The sequence below is a fragment of the Osmerus mordax genome, chromosome 12, assembly GCF_038355195.1.
Source record: "Osmerus mordax isolate fOsmMor3 chromosome 12, fOsmMor3.pri, whole genome shotgun sequence".
In the NCBI taxonomy this organism is placed as follows: domain Eukaryota; kingdom Metazoa; phylum Chordata; class Actinopteri; order Osmeriformes; family Osmeridae; genus Osmerus; species Osmerus mordax.
The window spans coordinates 7,332,815-7,353,051 of NC_090061.1; the positions used below are offsets into that span (position 1 = coordinate 7,332,815).

General features: G+C 46.7%; 1 protein-coding gene across 1 annotated transcript in view; it reads left to right on the top strand.

Moving 5' to 3' along the window:
- The window catches only part of LOC136954487 (putative methyltransferase NSUN7), a 43,087-nt gene that overhangs the window by 15,626 nt on the left and 7,224 nt on the right, over positions 1–20,237 (top strand). Inside the window, exon 11 of the mRNA XM_067248116.1 lies at positions 15,167–15,212. Coding sequence (XP_067104217.1) covers positions 15,167–15,212 — 46 coding nt within the window. The remainder of the gene's footprint in view (positions 1–15,166; positions 15,213–20,237) is intronic.

The following is a 20,237-nucleotide window of genomic DNA, read 5'->3' on the forward strand; positions in this document are numbered from 1 at the left end:
AATCGGAGTGTTACCATATTTTTGCAGTTTGGAAAGATGACTGTCCTCTCTATGTGCCCTGCATCTATTTTCATATTTCTAACTCTCTGTCTTGTCAAAAGACTTTCTCACAATTTGTGCCTTCTTCCTCTCTCTCCCTCTCTCCCTTTCTCTTTCTTACTTCCTTGTGCCTCTATGCTGTCCCCCTGAAGAGAGAGTATCTATCTATTCATTCCTGGGGCTCATGCCGCTTTCGTCGGAGCCCCCCTCACTCCTCATCAATGCTAATGTATGGATTCCATTACTCCTATTTTATCTTTTCTTACCAGCCCAAATACCCCCCTTGCCACGCAAATTGATTAACCAGTTCTCTCTGGTATTTAGAAAGAGGAAAGAAAGAGCGTGGGGGGCAGAGGGAGAACTGTTTTGGGAGGTGTGGACAGGAATGAGCCATGGAGAGCCTGACTGATAAGCTTTGCCATTTTTTTACTGGCTATTTTTTCTTTCCTTTTTTATCATGTTCTTTTAGCCAGCAACAGTAACTCATTAAACAGTGAATATCACTTACTGGGTGAGGGAAGGAGTGAGAGAGCGGAATGGGAGCTGGGAGAGGTGGAGAAATCAAGGGAGAGCGGATGAGAGGAATGACGGAAAATGGAAGGATGAAAAGAGAGAGCGACCGTAGAGGGTTAGTGTAGCCTTTCTCTCACAGTGGGATTTCTAATTCCTCAATCCACGGAAGCCTTTATGATTCATGCTAATTAATATGAATGCAACCATTATTGATGCCCCTCCATAATGTCATGGAGTGTGCACAAGCACTAACACACAAACACCCACAAACACACACATCCACAGAATGCAGAAAGCAGATGGGCCATTACCAGCTCATGATGTGGGCTGTATAGAGACACATCCGGCTCTGCTGCAGAGGAGCGGCGGAAAAAGCAACATCTGCTGACACAAAAGAGGGAGCGAGACGGAGAAAAATGAAGACAAAAGTTAAGTTAAGAATTAGCCCTCTTCTAGTCTACTCTTCTATCCCAGAGAGAGAGAGAGACAGGCTGGCAAAAGGACAGCTCCGGTTTCCACGCCAACAACACGTGCGCCCCCGTAACTATGCCAACAACCGGAGAGACTCTGTTATACACCAGCCGGCATCGACGTCCTCATTACTGGAAGAAGGGAGGAAGAGAGAGGGAGAGGAAATAGGGAGGGAGAATGATGGTGGGGAGAGGGAGTGAGAGATGAATGGAGGGTGAGAGAGAAGAGGGGGAAGAAGGGCAGAGCAGAGCGATAGAGCGAGGTGTTTGGTCTGGCTGGGATGTGGGTCCTGGGACACACATATACACACTCCTGCCCTGGCTCTCCCATGTCTAACTCTTTCCTTAACCTGGAAGGTGTAAACAAACACAATCAAATACACAGTGCCTTGGCTAATGGAGGATGAAAGGGCAGATCTATAATTCATCCCCCTGGCTTTCAGGCAGCCTTATCCTACTGTAGCTACAACTCTACCTGACAGGCTGCTCAGATACCGTACCGGGTTGTGTGGATAGGGGAAAGGCAGTTCGGTAAACAGATAGTAAAACGGGTGAGCGTCAGAGAGTGGGAAGTGTTCTAGAGTTGGGGGTGCGGTGGAGTTTAAGGCTGACACTGAGGTCCAGGACTGTCTGAAGGGAATAACTGTTCTGTCTCTGTGTGTCTCTGTGTGTCTATTCCTCTCTTTCTTTGTGTCACATTCACCCTCTTTCTCTTTCTTTACTGTGATCAGTCTTTCTCACTACAGGTTCCCACATTTCTCTGTTCCTCGCTTGCTTGCACCCTTCAATGACCAACCATTATGTTACTAAGTTACTCTAGTGTCGTTTTTCTCTCCCTCGCTCTCTGTCACTCCCAGTCTTGCTCTTTCTCTCTCCCTGCTCATCCTCTCTTCTGCCACTTACACCATGTCGCTGTCTGTTATGGTCTCCATCTCAATCCCTCTGCTCTCCTCTCCCCTCCCTCCATCTGTAAGGTGAATCATATTGCGAAAACCCTTTTTTTACTTCCTCACCAGGGGAACTTTCAGCATTGCCACTGTGCCAGAACAAAGATTCTCTGATGTTCGCCCACTCCCTCCCACCCGCCCCCCCTTGCCATCTCTCTCTCTCTCTTACTCCCTCTCTTACTCCCCATGGTCCCCCCCCCCCTGTAATTCACACACCAGTGCTTTCCAATTTGAATATGTCTCCGTGCGACGCTATCTCGTTTGGACACCCATCTCTCCCAGAATCCCAACACTGCTGAGGCCGAGCCTGCAGAGGGGAGGGAGGCGTGGAGAGAGGGGCGAGGGACTAGAGGGGAGGGAGGCGTGGAGAGAGGGGCGAGGGACTAGAGGGGAGGGAGGCGTGGAGAGAGGGGCGAGGGACTAGAGGGGAGGGAGGCGTGGAGAGAGGGGCGAGGGACTAGAGGGGAAAGGAAGGGGGGCAGCGGAGGTAGAGAGGGATATTGACCCGGGTGAGTTGAGTGGCAGGCTGTACAAAAGATAGAAGTCGATTGAATGAGGAAATGAGAGGAAAGAAAAGGAGAGTTGAAGAAAGTAGAAGGAGGGAAAGGGAGAGAGAGCAGGACAAGGGGAGTTTGGATGTTTGGCTCAGGGTCATGCTGTCTCAAGTTGGAAGATCGATTGAGGGATGTTTTTGGAGGCAGCAAAGGGGAAGCAGGGACTGGAAGATGGGAAAGAGAGAAGAAAGAACCCAAAGAATGATGTAATGAGACTAGAAAGAAAAAGATATGGTTGAGGGGAGAAGGCAGGGAGAGGTGGGGGTAGAGATTGAGAAGAGTGGTTCAGACAGTGAGAAAGAAGAGGAAATTGAAAAAAAAATTGAGAGGGACTAGGAGTAAAAAAAAACATAAAAAAGAACAAAGATAGAACAAGAGTAGAGGTATAAAGTGTGTGCTGGGCTCTGCCTGTGTTATGAAGAGGGTTTGATACAGCCCAGTTCAGACACACAGACTTGACAAAGAGGCTTTATAGTAGTTAGACCTTGTCTGTCTGTCTCTCCTTCTGAAGGGCTTACTGCTGGCACACATGCACACACAGACACACATACACATACACATGCGTGCTTGCTAGCAGACTCACAACATTCAAGTTTGCGGCACAAACAAACTACCTAAAGTCACACTCACTGCCTCAGCATGCACTTGTTTGTGTGTGTGTGTGTGTGTGTGTGTGTGTGTGTGTGTGTGTGAAGAGGACATCTGTGAGATACAGTGCTGACTAAAGTAAGGCCTATTAAGGAGCTTGGTTCAGCGTTATTGGACAGATTGATTGAGAACAGTAGGGGTTAGTGATTCTGTGTGTGTGTGTGTTTGCATGTGTATTGTGTCTTAATGTGTATAGTTAGTGTGTGTGTGTGTGTGTGTGTGTGTGTGAGAGGGGGGAGGGGGTCTAGTACTAAGCTAGCTACACTCAATATCAATCACTTAACGACCACATTTCCTCTTCAAAGGTAACCACAGGTGTGTGCATTGCATTTTTACCCATATTGCACTGCAGAAATTGTGCCTGACTCATTCATGTCACGTGACCACAGAAGGGGATGGTAGAACACTTGCTGCTAACTGGCTGAGAAGGAATACAATCAGCCCTCTCTCTCTTTCATTAGCTTCCTCTCCTTCTCGCCCTTTCTCTGTCTTTATCTGTGTCTTTCTATTCCCTTCTTTCCACTCTCTACATCTACTCTCTCTACTTTCTCTCCCTGTCTTTCTTCTTTATCATATCAAAGTTAAGATGCCCCTAAGAGAGGAGGCTGGGTCGACATCACTGCTTGTAGTTCACCCTGCAACTCCCCACTCTCTGGATGTATGATCTGTAAATGTGAGTCCTGTACAAGAGAGAGCGAGAGAGAGAGAAAGTGTGTGTGTGTGTGGGGGGGGGGGGGTGTAGAGGAGGGAGAGGGGGGAGGGAGAGAGAGAAAGAGCGATGGAAAAGTAGAGGGGGAGGTATAAGGAGAGGGAAATGGAGAAGGAAAGTGAGAACGAGAGAACGAGAGAAGGGGAAAGGAAGAGGCGTGTCTGGAACAGGAAGAGAGATGGACAGGGAGAAAGAGAGGCGAAGAGCTAGATGCTGAAGCTGCTGTTTTCATCTTCTCGGAGAGAGCTGCTTAGCCCCAAGTCTCTGTGGTGATTAGACAGAGAGACAAGCCAGAAGACACTCAAGGACAAGATCACGCACACACACACACACACACCACGCACATGCGCTGACAGTGTATGATGGCATTTTAGCACTTTTAAATGGTCTGATCCTGTCTGATATGATGCAAGCTTGGTGTTTAGTCTGCTGCATAGCAAATAAAAATACACACCCAGCCTGGCTGACATTCCTGGGCTTCTGAAGCGAGGGATAGTGCGTAATAAAGCATCTCTCCGTCTGTCTGCCCTCCAGTCCTTAATTAGCGTGAAATATGCAGCGGGCGCCATGTCTGTCAGCCCTCACACTCATCTATGGAGCAGAAAGAAAAGAGCGAGAGAAAGAGCGGGGTGGAAGGGTGTGTGTGTGTCTGTGTAAGGGGAGGCGGCAGGGGAGGGGGGGGTGTGTGTGTGTTTGGCTGTGTGTGCGTATGTTGTGTTGGAAGGAAGGGTGAGACAACCGATCGAAGAAGAGAGGCGGGGGGAGACAGACAGGCAGGAGTGAAGGATGGAATGATGATAGAGATAAAGATTGAAAGATCAAGAGAGAAATAGGCCCAAGCACTGTCTAAAAGCTGTGCAACTTAAATCGTAGCCAATCGGAGAAGAGCCAATAGATCTGAGGCACACACACACGCACACACACTCCAGACAGATTAACCTTATGTTCAGGTTCAATTAGATGACTCAGATTAGCTAGTGAGTATTGGCTGGTACTGTTGTGACAGGATGGACACAGTACTGCTTCATCCTGCTGAACTAAAGTTTAGCTGTATTCTAATGAGCCCTTTCCAGAGCTCTTAAAATGTTTAATCATCCCCGTATCACTAATACGGGTTGCCAGGTTGGTTGCACAGTGTACTATCAGTATCTCTGGGCTGTCCTTGTTGCCAGGTTTAGTGTTGACCCAGGAATATGGTTACACTGAATCATTTGTTCTCAAGAAACACTCAACACTCAGTAAAACAGTCCACTGAGCACACTGGCTCGATCACCAAACACCCCTCGCCATGCACCTGCCCAGGGTGGTTGGTGTGTTTCTGGGCGGGTTGCCAGGTTCAGCTAGGTTTTACTGGATCCACGCCTGTTGTTCGTGCCTCTGCTCCTGTTCTCTCAGAACGCCGTGGGATATGAGAGGGGAGAGCGTGTATGTAGCTTAAACCTCAGAGTACTGATGAGAACCCAGGCAGAGTTGTCCCCATGTATGTTGAATGCATTCTTGTCTGCATCAATACGAGTTATATTTATGTCTGCTTGTTAAAAACCTTACCCGTGGACAGAACTCACGGGGGGCTGCAGGATGTGTTGGGGGGGGGGGGGGGGGTCATGTGAGAGTGTACGATTCTGTTACATATTTTGGTGTGTGTGTGCCCTCAGTTTTATATTCTCAGTACCGCAGTACCATGTACAGTCGTAGTCACTTTAGCTTGCTGAGCGAATAAGAGATGAAGCCCGTGGCTGTGAGTTTATCGATGAATACTGTATGGAAACCAGCCCGGCAACAGTTGGACTTGTGTTCCTTTACTCTCTCTCTCTTTCTCACACTCTCTTTCCCCCTCCTTTCCTCCTTCCCTTCTTCTCCTCGCCTCCCGAAGGGAGATGGAGCAGAGGGATTTAGAGCATGAATTGAGGGAGGAGGGGGGAGAAGTGAAAGAGGAAGGGGAAGGAGGAGGGGGGAGATAAGGAAAAGAGGGAGAGATTTAGATAGCAGGAATGAGGTGAGAAGTTGTCCCTGCACATAAATTAAACAGGATTTTGCATTTAATTGTGTTAGCTTCCAAAGTGGGCACAGATTAGACACGATCATCTGTTGATTATAACATAATTATTTTCTACAGGGTGGTGCTTGTTTACTTACTCAAAGGATACACAAACACATACCCACACACATGTACAATACACACATCATGTACAGAAAAGTATATATATATATATATATATATATATATTCCAGTGTGACAGTACAAGTGTGAGAAAACTCATCACTCAATGCTTAACACGTCCTATGAGGCAATCCCAGAGTCCATTCCCACTGGTTTCCTAGTCCCCACCCACTTTACCCTCTCCACGTTTCCACATCACCCAGGATTCCCCAGCGAGAGAGTTGTTTCAGGAGCACAGGGAATGAGATCTCTATTCCTTTCTTCCGTAACGCCTGAGAGAAATCACTGTCTGGATCTAAGATGTGTGGATCTCCCGGGAAACAGGAGGACAGACAGACAGACCGAGATGCGTCGATTTTTCTGTGTGTGTGTGTCGGTGGGATTTCCGGCCTGCGGGGCCCTGGAGCGTATCGCCCCCTCCCCCACCCACCCCTCCCTCCCTCCCCCCTCCCCCACCCATACCACATCACCCAGTCTGATCATGGGCGTGTGGTGTGTGATGTCAGACAAACAGCCTGAGGTCGGGAGCTCCAGCAGAAAAATCAGACTTGTACTGTAGAACGTTGCCGCCATTTGAACATTGGTTCCCACAGACTGTCCAGACGCTTTGAGAGAATATACTCCCTGGAAAGAGAAAAATAGAAAGCAGTAGAGCAAGGGAGAGACAGTATATTCCAAGACACGTAAGCAGTATATCTCAGTAGACTTCATGAGCAGTATTTCTGTCTATTTAAATTGATGACATCCTAAAATAATATTGCACTCACTTGCGCACTTTGGAATGCTCTCAAGTCAGGCAATCCTTCACTGGCTTTGTAAATGATCCAGGCCTTGTGTGTGTGTGTGTGTGTGTGTGTGTGCTCGCATACATTTATCTAGCTCTATCATCTCCACCCTGAGTCTAGCCTCTGTGTCATTTTCACACAACACAGTGAAGGGGCAACACTTATCAACCTTGACAATCACTGAGGAAGAAAAAACACACACACACACACACACACACACAGCATATGCCTGTGTGTGAGGCTATGTGTATTGAGTTTGAATCTCTGAGGGGAGAGGAGGAGTATTGGAGCATCGCCTGGCAGCTGTTGCCTCTTCAATATTTGTCCTTCCTTTTCTTCATCCTCCCTTCTTTTTATAGATGGAGGAAAAATAGAGGAGGAGGGAGCGCAGATGGAGAGAGAGAAATGGGTGTTGGAATAGAAAGTGGGAGAGGAGCAGCGGGGAGAGACAGAGAGAATTAGAAAGAGTTGATGAGGCCAATGTTGTCATTGTCGGTAGTCATTTTGTCTGTGTGCTTCTGTGTTTCTCTGAGACGTGCACACACACACACACACGCACAGTGTATGAGGACTCTCTCAATTGCTCGGAGAGATTACTGGAGAGATGAACAGGAGAGATGAGTGAGTAAGAAAGAGAGAGAAGAATGAAAGGATTGTGAAAGAAAGGAATAGAAAGGGAGAGAAGGATTGATAGAAATAGAGGAATTGATAAGGAGAGAAAGGGATTGAGAAAGAGTGTGTGAGAGAGAGAAAGAGAGAGAGAGAGAGAGAGAGGGGTGATGGTTGAGAGAGAGCAGAGTTAATCATTGTAGCTCTTCCCCAGCAGCAGCCATTGAGTGACGCATTGAGACAGGCAAGAGAGAGAGAGAGAGAGAGAGAGAGAGAGAGAGAGAGAGAGAGAGAGAGAGAGAGAGAGAGAGAGAGAGAGAGAGAGACATCTTGAAGGTGAGATAAATAAAGAGACAGAAAGAGAGATGCTGTAATTGGAGGGAATCTGTCTGGTTTGGGTGGAAAGGGGTTTGTGTGTGTTTGTGTGTAATTGTCTGAGCGTGTGTGTGTGTGGGCGGAGTAGAGGTGTTATGGACTAGGCTGGACTAATGGAAGTTTAATGGAAGCAATCCCGTGTTTTGATGTTCCCTGGACAAAGACACACACACATACACACACATAAACACACACACACACTCACCACCCTTTGGCCCCGCAACTTCCCAGCTTTGTAGTTCTTGTTAAGAGGATCAGATGTTCTTCTTGCTTTCCTCATTCTCGACCCCCCCCCCCACTCTCTCAATCTCTCTCACCTCACTCACTCACACCTTTCTCTCTCACCTCTCTTTCTGTCTCTCCCACTTTCTCTATCTGACTATTACACACACAAATTCATGGAAAACAAACAGTGGAAAAGTTACCTTGGAAACTGAGAAGTGCTAGATGGAACCCAGATGAGATGGAGAGAGAGAAAGAGAGAGAAAGATGGAGAGAGAGAGATGTAGAAAGACAGGGAAGAGGAAGAGGAAGTAAAGCATAGAGAGAATGTGTTTGTGTGTGCAGGAGAATTGAAGAAGATAAGGAAAATATCTCAGCACCTGTCTGGTATGTGCACACACACAAACACACACTCATTCACACATTCACACACATGCGCACACACACACAGAGGAACGCAGCAAGTACAGCCTCTAACTCATTGTCTTTATCAATAAATATATCCACTGTCTTCATCTCTTTTCCATTTATCCTTTTCTCTCTTCCATTTTCTCTCCACATCTCCCCTTCTGCCCCCCTCCCCCCCCCCCCTCTGCAGCTCTCTATCTCTTCTGGATCAGCCCAGTCATCAGGTTCTCATTAAAAGCCACTCTAAAGTTTACAGCCAGCCAGTCAGCACTTCAGCTCACACATATCCCCACTCTTCCTCTTCTCAGTCATACCCCTCCTTCTCCGCCTAGGATCTTTAAGTCTTGGTGTGTGCGCTTCAATGCAGAAGGGAGTCACCCCAATTACAAACACACACACATCAGTCTCAGTACCTTCTGTCAGTATGAGGCCTAGGGGGCTTGCTGTTGATTTTCCCTGTAGAGACAGGCCAATAAGGCTCCTGCTGTTTAAGCTCTCCCCCCCCCTTCTCTTTCTCTCTCCTTCTGTCCATCTCTGAGCAAGAGACCGACTGGAGAACACTCCATGCTCGCCTCCGTTACAGTACAAGGCTGTAATGAAAACTTCACTTAGCTGGGAAGAGAGGTGAAGTGGAAGAAGAGACGGCGGGAGGGAGGACAAAGGGCGGAGGTGCAGGCGGAGGGGAGGGCGAAGTGGAGGGAGGAGAGAGGGAAGAGAGAGGAGATGGTGAGACAGGGGAGGAAGATGGAGGGAAGAAGAGGAACAACAAAGAAATAAGTGATATTTAGTGGGTGTAGATGGATGTGAGGAAAAGAGTAAAGACTGGGGGTGGTGGGGAAAGAGGAGGTAATAGCAAATAGCTCACTCGGGTAGGGGTTGGATAGGGATTTGGTAAAGCACAGCAATTGCAATGCTAGTTGCAACAAGTTTAAGTCATTGACTCCAGAGAGAATTAGTCCCGTTACTTTGTTGTTGTACGTGTGTGTGTGCGTGTTTTCATGTTTTGTGTGCTTTTTCCACCTCACGTCTGTGAAGGTTTGGGAGAGCAGCTCACCACTGTGCTGCTCTACCACCAACCTTCAACTCTCGCTCTTTGTCTCTGTGTCTTTTCTCTCTACCATCTCCCCTCTCCCCTCTCCCCTCTTTTCTCTCCCTCTCTCTCCCTCTCTCTATCCTTCTCTTTAAAGTCGGTTTTCATATGCACACTTGAAAGCTAAAAGACAGTTTGATGGAGAGAGAGAGAGAGAGAGAGAGAGAGAGAGAGAGAGAGAGAGAGAGAGAGAGAGAGAGAGAAAGAGAGAGAGAGAGACAGAAAGGGAGAGAGAGCGTCACATTAAAAAAAGAATATTATAATAAAATATTTTTTTTTATCTTGCTATGCCATCTCTTTGAAGGGTCTTGAATGATATCGTGGTAGTGGAATGGGTTTGGCTAAATTGCCTCTCCCTGTTTGAGCGATGAGCATGCTTAAATATTTAATGGGGGATCCATGCATTCATTAAACCTCAAGAGACAGAAAGGTCAGTCTTAAGGCCTCAGCAGAATGACAACTTTGCCTGGAGAGGAGGAAAAAGCCTCCATTAACTATATCACTAACATTTAACTCTGCTACCACCTAATGATAGGCTGTAGTATCAATACTGGGACGGGAGTAGGACCGGACTGGTGATTGTACTGGTGATTGTTGGATCCCTGCGAGATGGGAGAGGGGAGGGGGGGGGGGGGGGGGGGGGGCATGAGGCATAGGCACTGCTGGGGAGATGAGAGGAATCTTTATGTGTGGATGAACTTTAAGGTACTCACACCAGGGCCTGCTAAGAACAGCAAAAGGGTTTTGCAGATAATCTGCTCCCGAAGTGTGTATTTGACTGGTTAAATGAGCTGGGGAGATAGTAGGACAGGGAGGGAGAGGACAGGATGACTGACTGATAGAACATATATATATATGTATATATATGTTTCTCTCTATCTTTTGCTCTCTACTATTCCACTGTCCCTCCATTCAGCGGTTGTAATCTTGTCTCTATGTGCTGTGGAATTACAAGTCACGTCAAATAATCATACTCTGCAGGAACTGTGCGTGTGTACGTGTGTGTGCACGGTGTGTGTGTGTGTGTGGGTATGCTTGTGCATGGCATGTGTTTCTGTGTGTTTGTGTACATGTGTGAGATTCAGCCATGCACTCATGTTTGGGATTGGGGAGGTTTCCTTAAATGAATGTGTATGTATAGCTGTATGTAAAGGTCAACATTCAGAAGGAGCTGAGCAAGGTCTTGAGCTGATGTGATGTACATTACATATGCCATTACGTATAAATGACCTTTTCTCTCTCCCTCTCCCTCTCTCTCCCTCTCTCCATCCCCTCCTTCATTTTCTCTCTCTCTGTCTCCTGCCCCTCTCTTTCTTCTTTCCTCTGCACTCATCTGCAGGAAGTTGAGGTAAGTTATCGATCTCTTCTCTTGTTGTACTTTTATGACTCCATTTTGAAATTCAGCACCCTGCATGCCCCATTGTAGTGTAAGAGAGAGAGATATAGAGGTGTTCACTAGACTAGATACAGATTGGACCATCAAATATTGATTATTTACAATATTGTGTGTCACACATACAAAGTATTTGTGTTACAGCCAGTCCTATTAAAGATTCAGGCACATCAGTGACTGTATGCACGTCACTGTCATGATGAAGTTGAACCTAAAAAGTCTTGATTTACGTAAGAGGGAAGCTCCAGGAGGGAGGAAATTGGGACAGAGGAGAGAGAGAGAGAGAGAGGGAGAGGGAGAGAGAGAGAGAGAGAGAGGGAGAGGGAGAGGGAGAGGGAGAGAGAGAGAGAGAGAGAGAGAGAGAGAGAGAGAGAGAGAGAGAGAGAGAGAGAGAGAGAGAGAGAGAGAGAGAGAGAGAGAGGGAGAGAGGGGGAGAAAGTAAAAAGAGGAAAGGGGGACTTGAGGGGGAATGACAGGAAGAGAGAGGCAGGAGGGACCCGAGGGAGTACGTAATTGGTTCTCGTCATCTCAGTTTAAACTAATGGAGTTATTAGCTCAAACCTGAACTGAACTGAATGTTGATTCATGAAACAGGTCACTTCTCCAGGAGACAGTGGGGTCTCCGTTTCCATTTTCTTGGCCTAGTCTCATTCCTATACATTTGTATTTCTCTCTGTTCTTTTCTGTTCTATGTCTGTCTGTCAGTCTCTGTCTGTGTGTCTATTTGTATCTGTCAGTCAGTCATTCAGTCAGTCTGCCAGTCCGTCTGTCTCTCTCTGTCTGTATGTGTATCAGTGTCTCTGTGTGTCTCTGTCTCTGTGTGTCTCTGTCTCTGTGTGTCTCTGTGTGTCTCTGTGTGTCTATGTGTGTCTCTGTGTGTCTCTGTGTGTCTCTGTGTGTGTGTCTCTGTGTGTCTCTGTCTCTGTGTGTCTCTGTGTGTCTCTGTGTGTCTCTGTGTGTGTGTCTCTGTGTGTCTCTGTCTCTGTGTGTTTCTGTCTGTCTCTGTGTGTCTCTGTCTCTGTGTGTCTCTGTCTCTGTGTGTCTCTGTGTGTCTCTGTGTGTCTATGTGTGTCTCTGTGTGTCTCTGTGTGTCTCTGTGTGTGTGTCTCTGTGTGTCTCTGTCTCTGTGTGTCTCTGTGTGTCTCTGTGTGTCTATGTGTGTCTCTGTGTGTCTCTGTGTGTGTGTCTCTGTGTGTCTCTGTGTGTGTGTCTCTGTGTGTCTCTGTCTCTGTGTGTTTCTGTCTGTCTCTGTGTGTCTCTGTGTGTCTCTGTCTCTGTGTGTTTCTGTCTGTCTCTGTGTGTCTCTGTGTGTGTCTCTGTGTGTCTCTGTCTCTGTGTGTCTCTGTCTCTGTGTGTCTCTGTGTGTCTCTGTGTTTCTCTCAGTGTCTCTGTCAGTCCACCTGTTTGTCTACTCGTCCTTCCCCATTTTCTCTCCTCTCTAATTATGTTTTACAGTGTTTATAAAAAGGGGAGGCATGGTTCTGACACACACACCAGACTTGGTGTGTGTGTGTTGTGGCTCCATCTGGTCATGTACATTGTGATAGAGATGTATTTTCTGGCCCAGGGGGTTCTGCTGCAGTGGTTTGGGCTACACCCAAAATGTGTGTGTGTTTGTCGGTGTGTGTCAAGGGCAGCAATGTGGGCTAGTTATCCCCTATCAGTCCTACCAAGCTGCTGGTGTGTGTGTACGTGTGTGTGTGTGTGTGTGTTTTGCAGCCAAAGCTCAATCTCTGAGCGTAGAGCGAGCAGCTCAGAAGGTTGACCTTCCACAGCCAGCCAAGTCTAAACATCATCCTCATCCCCTCAGACCCTCCACACGCTTAACCAATCGCTCTCTTCTTCTCTACCCCCTCCTCTCTCATTCTCTTATTCTATCACTTTTCCTCTTGTCTTTTTCTACCACTCTTTCCAACAATTCTCCTTTGCTCTGTTTCTCTCACTTGCTCTCTTTCTCTTTTTGCCCCCCCCCCCGCCCTACATAGCCTTATCACATTATTAACTATTATCTATTATTAACTATGGACAAAAGTTTGATCATATTGACGAGCTAGGATCCCTTTCTAACTTATATTTCCAGCTCTAGAACATGTATTGAACCTGCACTGTACAGTATTGGGTTCTGTTCAGCCCAATACATATCTACACCCATTAGTTGAGTTAAAGATACGTTACTGTTTAATAGGACAGTTTTGCCTCCCCCCACCCCCCAGTAGCTTCACTCCTCCCCCATCATCCCTTTATTTCTTCCTCTCCTCTCATCCGAGCAGAGGGACGGGAATGAGAGAGGAAGAGAGGAAATGAGGGCAAGCGTTCTCAGTGGCGTCTCACCATTCCCCACTTTCTCTCTTTCCCTCCCTCTCTCTGTCTCTCTTTCCCTCCCTCTCTCTTCCTCTCTTTCCCTCCCTCTCTCTGTCTCTCTTTCCCTCCCTCTCTCTTCCTCTCTTTCCCTCCCGTGCTTTCTCTCTCCCTCGCGCTCTCTGTTTGGTCTGTGGAGTGATTGGCTGTGGGGACCGTGCTGAGCGCCTCTTTCAAACTCATGCAGGGAAAAACGGTGAGGGGGCGGCGGCCGGTTGGGAAGGGGGGCTGTCAGAAAAAAGAGAGGGGAGTAAATGAAAGACAGATAGAGATAGATTGTGAAGCACGTAGAATGAAAAAAACAGAAAGAGATTGAGAGAAGAGGGAAGTCAGAAGCTGGGAGAGTTGAGAGCTTATGACATGTTTTGTTTCTTACACCAGGGTGTGGGGGTGAGTTATTTCAATGGTAGCAGTTCCCCCCCCCCCCCCCCCACGTCTCCAGCTGGCTATGCTGTAGTATGCTCTACACACCCTGTTGAGGGTGCACAGCCACAATACTGATAACACACCCAGAGAGGGTTATTTGATAGGAGTATCCATCCACCTAGCTCTGTCACCCATCTCTGTTTTATTCTTTCTTTCCTGTGTCTCTTTCCCTCTCTCTCTCTCTCTCTCTCTCTCTCTATCTCTATTTCCGTCTCTCTCGCTCTCTCTCTCTCTCTCTCTCTCTCTCTCTCTCTTTCCGTCTCTCTCTTTCTCTTTCTCTCTCTCTGTCTCTTTCCCTCTCTCTGTCTCTCTCTTTCTCTCTGTCTCTTTCCCTCTCTCTCTCTCTCTGCCACATCTGTTTGCTATGTTCCCAATTACGGTGTGTAACGTGCTTCACTGTTACAAGGCTAATTCGCTCAAAAAAAAATCACAAGACGCAACGATATTACATTATGGACCGGTTTTAAAGTAATTACTTTTCGTAGCCATGCAAAGAAAGTGAGATAGAGAGAGAGAGATGAGAGAGTAAGAGGGGGATGTCTGTGTTCCCAGCAAAATAAACTAATGAGCATTTAACTATAAACATTTGCTGGTTAAGCTAATTACTGTTGACGAGGGCGAGCCTCAGCGTGTTTAGAAGACCTCTGAAGAGACACATCTTCTCTGGTATTTGCATCGTAACCAGCAGATGTGTACTGTGTGTGTGAGACACAGAGATAGTCAGAGAGGCTTGACCTTGCACCCTGACTCACTGTCTGGACATTTTGATTGGCTCGATGGGTGGATGGGCTATTGGCAGGCTGGCAGGATGAATGAATGGATGACCAGCTGACTGGCTGACTATTTGGCTGGCTGGATGGATAGACTAGTGGACGACTGTTTAGATTGATGGATGGATGGATGCCTGTCTGTCTGTCTGGATGGATTGATGGATGGGCTGGTTGTAGGTGTGAGAGTTAGAGTAGAGGACGGATGTGCTTCGTGGAGTGTCGTCCTTATCATCTTCAACTGTCTTGATCTTTGGTGCTGCCATATAGTTCCAGTCTGTGTCTTTTTTTCTGTCACTCAGTGTGTGTTTTTTATTTACAGCCTAGAAAATATCCCTATAAAACCTTCCCCTGCCTCTCTTACCCTCTCTCTCTCTCTTACATTTACATTTAGTCATTTAGCAGACGCTCTTATCCAGAGAGACTTACAGTAAGTACAGGGACATTCCCCCGAGGTAAGTAGGGTGAAGTGCCTTTCCCAAGGACACAACGTCATTGGCCTGGCGGGGAATCGAACCGTCAACCTTCCGATTACTGGCCCGATTCTCTAACCGCTCAGCCACCTGACTCAGCCACCTGACTCAGACACTCTCTCTTACTCAGTCTCTCTCAATCTCAGTGCATGTACAGTGCTTCCTACAGGTCTGCCTGATTTGATTGAACCTTTTCATCTCCTGTTGTCTTTATTTCAGGATGACTACTTCAAGAGCTGGGGTCCTGCCAAGCCTCTCGACCAAGGTATGTCCTGTGTGTGTGTGTGTGTGTGTGTGTGTAGGTCGGTCTCTGCACACATCTTCCAGTGTGTGTGTGTGCAGACTCACATGATATCTAATACTTCAAATCCAATATGTCCTTTGAGAATATTGCCAGACACTAACATGCTACGGAGTTATGGATCTCTCTGATTGTTGCTAAAGGGAACACTCTTAGGAAGTGTGTGTGTATGTGCGTAATTCTCCACCACACATTAAACCCTACTTGTTTAAGTTTCATTAATGATCCTCTTACCGCCATTCCTTTAGTTCGATCCATCTTGCTCCTATCTCCCTCTCCCTCCCCTTTCTCTATATCCATCTCTCTCTTTCTCTCCTTTTTCTCCCTCTTCCTTACTCTCTGTTTCCCTCTCTCTCTCTCTCTCTCTCTCTCTCTCTCTCTCTCTCTCTCTCTCTCTCTCTCTGTGTCTCTCTTTCGCTCTCCGCTCTCTGATCCATGAGATAGAATAGCCCAATCACATTGTGGAATCTTCATTTCACTCTATTGATCACTGGCTGCGCTGCAGGGCCAACGGATCAATATCATGAGAGAGGGTGAGACGAGGTAGGGATGAAGGGGAGGGAGGAAGGGGGTCTGGGAGGGAGGGAGAGGGTGGGAGGGAGAGAGGGAGATGTGTGAATGGTGGGAAGAGATGCAGAAATGAGAAAAGAGAGGTAATGTTGTGGGAAGAGAGAGAGGGAGTCCTGAGGGAGGGAGAGTGAGGGAGAGATGTGTAGAGTGGGTGGATGGATGCAGGGGTGGTAGCAGGGTGACTGGAGAGGGAAGGAGGGGGAATGTGTTTAGGGGAACGGTAGAAGCAGGGAGACAGAGAGAGTCCGATTTGATAGAACAATTTGGGAATAGAGTGAAAGGAGAGATGAGAGACAAATGAGAAAGGGAAAATGATGCAAGAGGTTCGAGTACGAGGTGCAGGTATGGAGGGAGCAATTTATGTCAACAAGAAGAGAGAGAGAAGATGGGATTGAGAGCAGACGAGTTAGAAAGAGTACAAGGGAGATAGAGGGATGGAATGAAGATGCAGTGTGATGAGAGTACAGTGAAGAGGGGAGAGAGAGAGAGAGAGAGAGAGAGAGAGAGAGAGAGAGAGAGAGAGAGAGAGAGAGAGAGAGAGAGAGAGAGAGAGAGAGAGAGAGAGATACTGGTACCTGTTTTATCTTGTACATTCCACACATGCAAACCCTTATACTCTGTTACTGTGAGATACAGTTGCTACGTCTTTACATTTTTATAATCAGCCTGACTCTCCTGGGTACTGTAGTCCTGTTGGTACTGCTATGTGTGTGTGTGTACTGTATATTTATGTGCATGACTGTGTGCATATAAGTGTAAGTACATGTTTGTGTCCATGTTTATGCATGTATATGTGCATTTCTGTGTGTCTGTGTGCATGATAGTGTCCCTTGTCTCTGACCTGAAGCTTAATATAAACCAGAAGGAGGAGGACACCCATAATGATCTCCACAGTACATAAAGAGAGGCTAATGAGACAAGGCATGATTAGTCCAGGGTCAACACTCCCCCTATTCGGTCACAACTGGGGTGTGTGTGTGTAAGTATGAGAGTGTGTGTGTGTGTGTGTGTATTTGTATTACATTCAGCTTTAGAAGGATATTCACATTTGATAAACAGCTGCTGTACTCCCACTCCATCTCTCCCTTTCTCTCTCTCTGTCTTTGTACTGAATTTACTGTGCAAATACAATTGTTATGCCAATTGTATCAGTCTATTTAATGTGTGTCCTTTATAAACTACACTCTCTAATGCTTGTGTGTGTGTGTGTTTGATTGTTAGTGGCTCCGCTTTACATAAGTTAATTTGTAATCCCTAAGGTAACAATACAAATTAATTCTACCAATTAGGTGTCTTAGGCCCATTTCAACTTCATCCACACCTTACTGAACTTCCCTCTACACATAAACGCTGAAAACGTGAACATACTATCAAAGCTGAATTCTCCACCCACACACATGCACATGCAAACACACACATGCGTGCACACACACACATGCGTGCACACACACACACATGCGTGCACACACACAGGTATATGTGTCTCTTATGTGTGTATGGCTGGCATGGTTGACGTTTGTGTGTGTGTGTGCAGAAACAGGGGTTGAAGTTTAATACACACACACACACACACAGAGAAGCTGTATTCCATCCCGACCTAAAGGTAGACAGTTTGCTCACTTTCTTTTCTCAAGGTCCGGTTCCACTTTTCAAAGTTATTGTCATGCCAGTCGAGAAGCTTTTGAGTTGCTGCTGAAATAACACTGAAAGCCAGAGATAGAAGGGCCATAGAGGGAGAGAGAAGAGAGAGGGAGAGATGGGAGAGAATGGGGAGAGTAATAGAATGTGAAAACGCAATGAGGTTCACTTGAGCTCTTGCTGGCTATAATTGGCTAATTAGCCTGTGATCAGGATTCAACATAGTGTGTGTGTGTTAGCTGTAGGCATGTAATTGAGGCTGGACCGGTTAAGAACTATTGTGTGCAATAGAGGGGAGAGTTTAGAGATGGCAAGAAGATGCCCATACACACGCATAGTTTAACAAAGTGAGTCCCAATTATTTCTTCCCCAATTCCTCTGGGCAGGACTCAGGAATATGAGGTCGATTTTTTCAATAGAGTTCCAGCTTCAGCTCATCTTGCCAATCTCAGTATGGCTGACCAATCAATGACTATCTCTGGGGACCAATCGCGGCCAAGGAAGTGGATGGGAGGCCAATCAAGATGCTGATTAACGACTAGGAGCCAGTTAGAGGGGTTGGGCGGCCTATTTCCTGCATTGTCTGCCAGACAATAAAATCTGCTGTCTCACAGGCGATCAATGGATTGTTTGGATATTGCTTGGTGAGAGATTTAATCTTGGTAGCACATCAATAGCATTTCTGATCAGTGTTAGTGCAGTCAGGTCTAGCAGTAGATTTTGTAGTCTGTTAAGAACTGTAAAATATTGAGTTTAGAGTCTTTTAAAGTAATGGTCCATGTAATCCGGTAAAGCATCTAAAAATTATCTTGTGAGAAAATCTAATAATGTAGATCAACAGACCTAGGTTAAATAGTATAAAAAAAATACCCATCTTGGATCTTGCTCTGGTCTGATTATAGCGTCAGGTGGGTGGGTTTGGATGATCGGGGTTCCTGCTCAGTGGTTTCATTCAGCCAGGCCAGCTAAATCAATCCATATCTCCGCCTCCCTTTTGTCCTGCTCCTTGTCAAGCATCCCGGTATGTCTCATCTGTCTGAACAGAGTCCCAGAGGGGAAGGGTTCTCCAGCTCTCATGTGTTTCATGTCGTCTACATCACCATGTCAACACACATCTCCAGGTAGAGACCGAGTCCAAGTCCCTCTGTTTCCACAACCCCATGAGCCTCAGAGCTTTGTTCTGTTCAGTTCTGTCTTCTCCTGTTCTGGGAATCTAGGCCAGCTGTCACACTAACGGGGATGGTCTTGTTTTTACACTTGCATGTGCATGTTTTGTCATTGTTGTGTTTGTTTTTTGTGGACTGATTTAATTATTTCCCCCATCGCTAGTCCCCTCCCCCCTTTGCGCCTTTGTTGTTTACTCAGAATGCTGTCTCAGCAAGCAAACAAACATTTATTTTCAATATCGACAATGCTGCCAGTTTGGCAAAGCGACACGTCTTTGTTGCAATATTTACATGTTGGATATTTTTTTTTTCTATCACCCACCTTACCCACCCTCCTCACCCACCCTCCTCACCCACCCTCCTCACCCTACCAACCCACCCTCCCTCCCTCCCCACCCACTTTCCCCTCTCTCTCGCTCTCACTTCTCCATCAGCCTTTTTACACTCTCTTTTTTAGGCCTAACTCTCTTCCCTTTATTGCCATTTGGTTGATTTCTTTAGATTTCCTCCGATAAAAGTTCAATTATGAAAACCCACCTGGGAGAAATGGATAGATTGATAATATAATATTCTTTTGTCAGCATCCCACACACACAGATAATGACACACAGACAAATGCACACCAGAGGAGCATTAAAGCGAGTGCAATTTTACTGATCAACTTTGCGTGGGATAAAGATATTTTAATGAACTGAATTTGGTTGTTATTTCATGCCTGCATTCCCTCATGCCCATCATGTTTTACCCACCCTCCACGGGCCCCTTAGACCCATTTGCTATGAGAGGAAACTCACCGGCCGGCCAATCCTTTTCTCCTTCCCCCATCTTGAGCAGTCATCCCTAGTCTTCAGCTGCACCAGGGGTAATCATTACAAGAGTACTCCCACATATAGAACTGTGTTTTATTAACACATCTCACCATCTCAGTGAATAAGGAGGACATGATTGGAAGCTTTTACAACTGTTGACCAGAGCCAGTATGTAGCGATGCAGTTCTCGTGGAGCACTGTATATGTATGGCTATGAATAAAACATGCTGGATATGTAAGTGCAAGTACCCTTAAGGTTAGCTGCCCACATACACACACACACATTATCAGACACTCATACACACATCTTCCGATATCAACACCGGCTCATATCTGTTGGTGTAGAGGGCCTGTTGAGGCAGCAGACAGGAAATGGCGATGCAAAGTGATGGATGGTTGTTTCTTTATCGAGCGCTAGAGAGGATGATGGGAATCTCTGAGGCTTGTGTGGAACGGGCACCTGGGTACCTCAGCCCCCTGAAGAGAGAGAAGACTGCGTGACAGTCTGTGGGTTTGCGCAGCTGGCTTCTGATTGGTCCTTTTTTTTTTCTCTCCTTTTCAAATCTGGCCAAGAGACGTGTTGTTGTGTTCAAGGTGGTCTGTTTTCCTAGGATTCGTTTCGTGTTCTTTGTGCTTTCCTTGGCTCTGGGTTGTGACGCTCGCTGGACAGGTGGAAGCAGGTACTCACAGCTGATGCATATCCTGCCACAGCAGATCAGGCTTCCTCAGTCAAGTGAAGAACAAGTGTGGGTGTGTGCGTCCATGCATGTGCACTGCCCTAACCAACCTACTGTACAATAATGAAC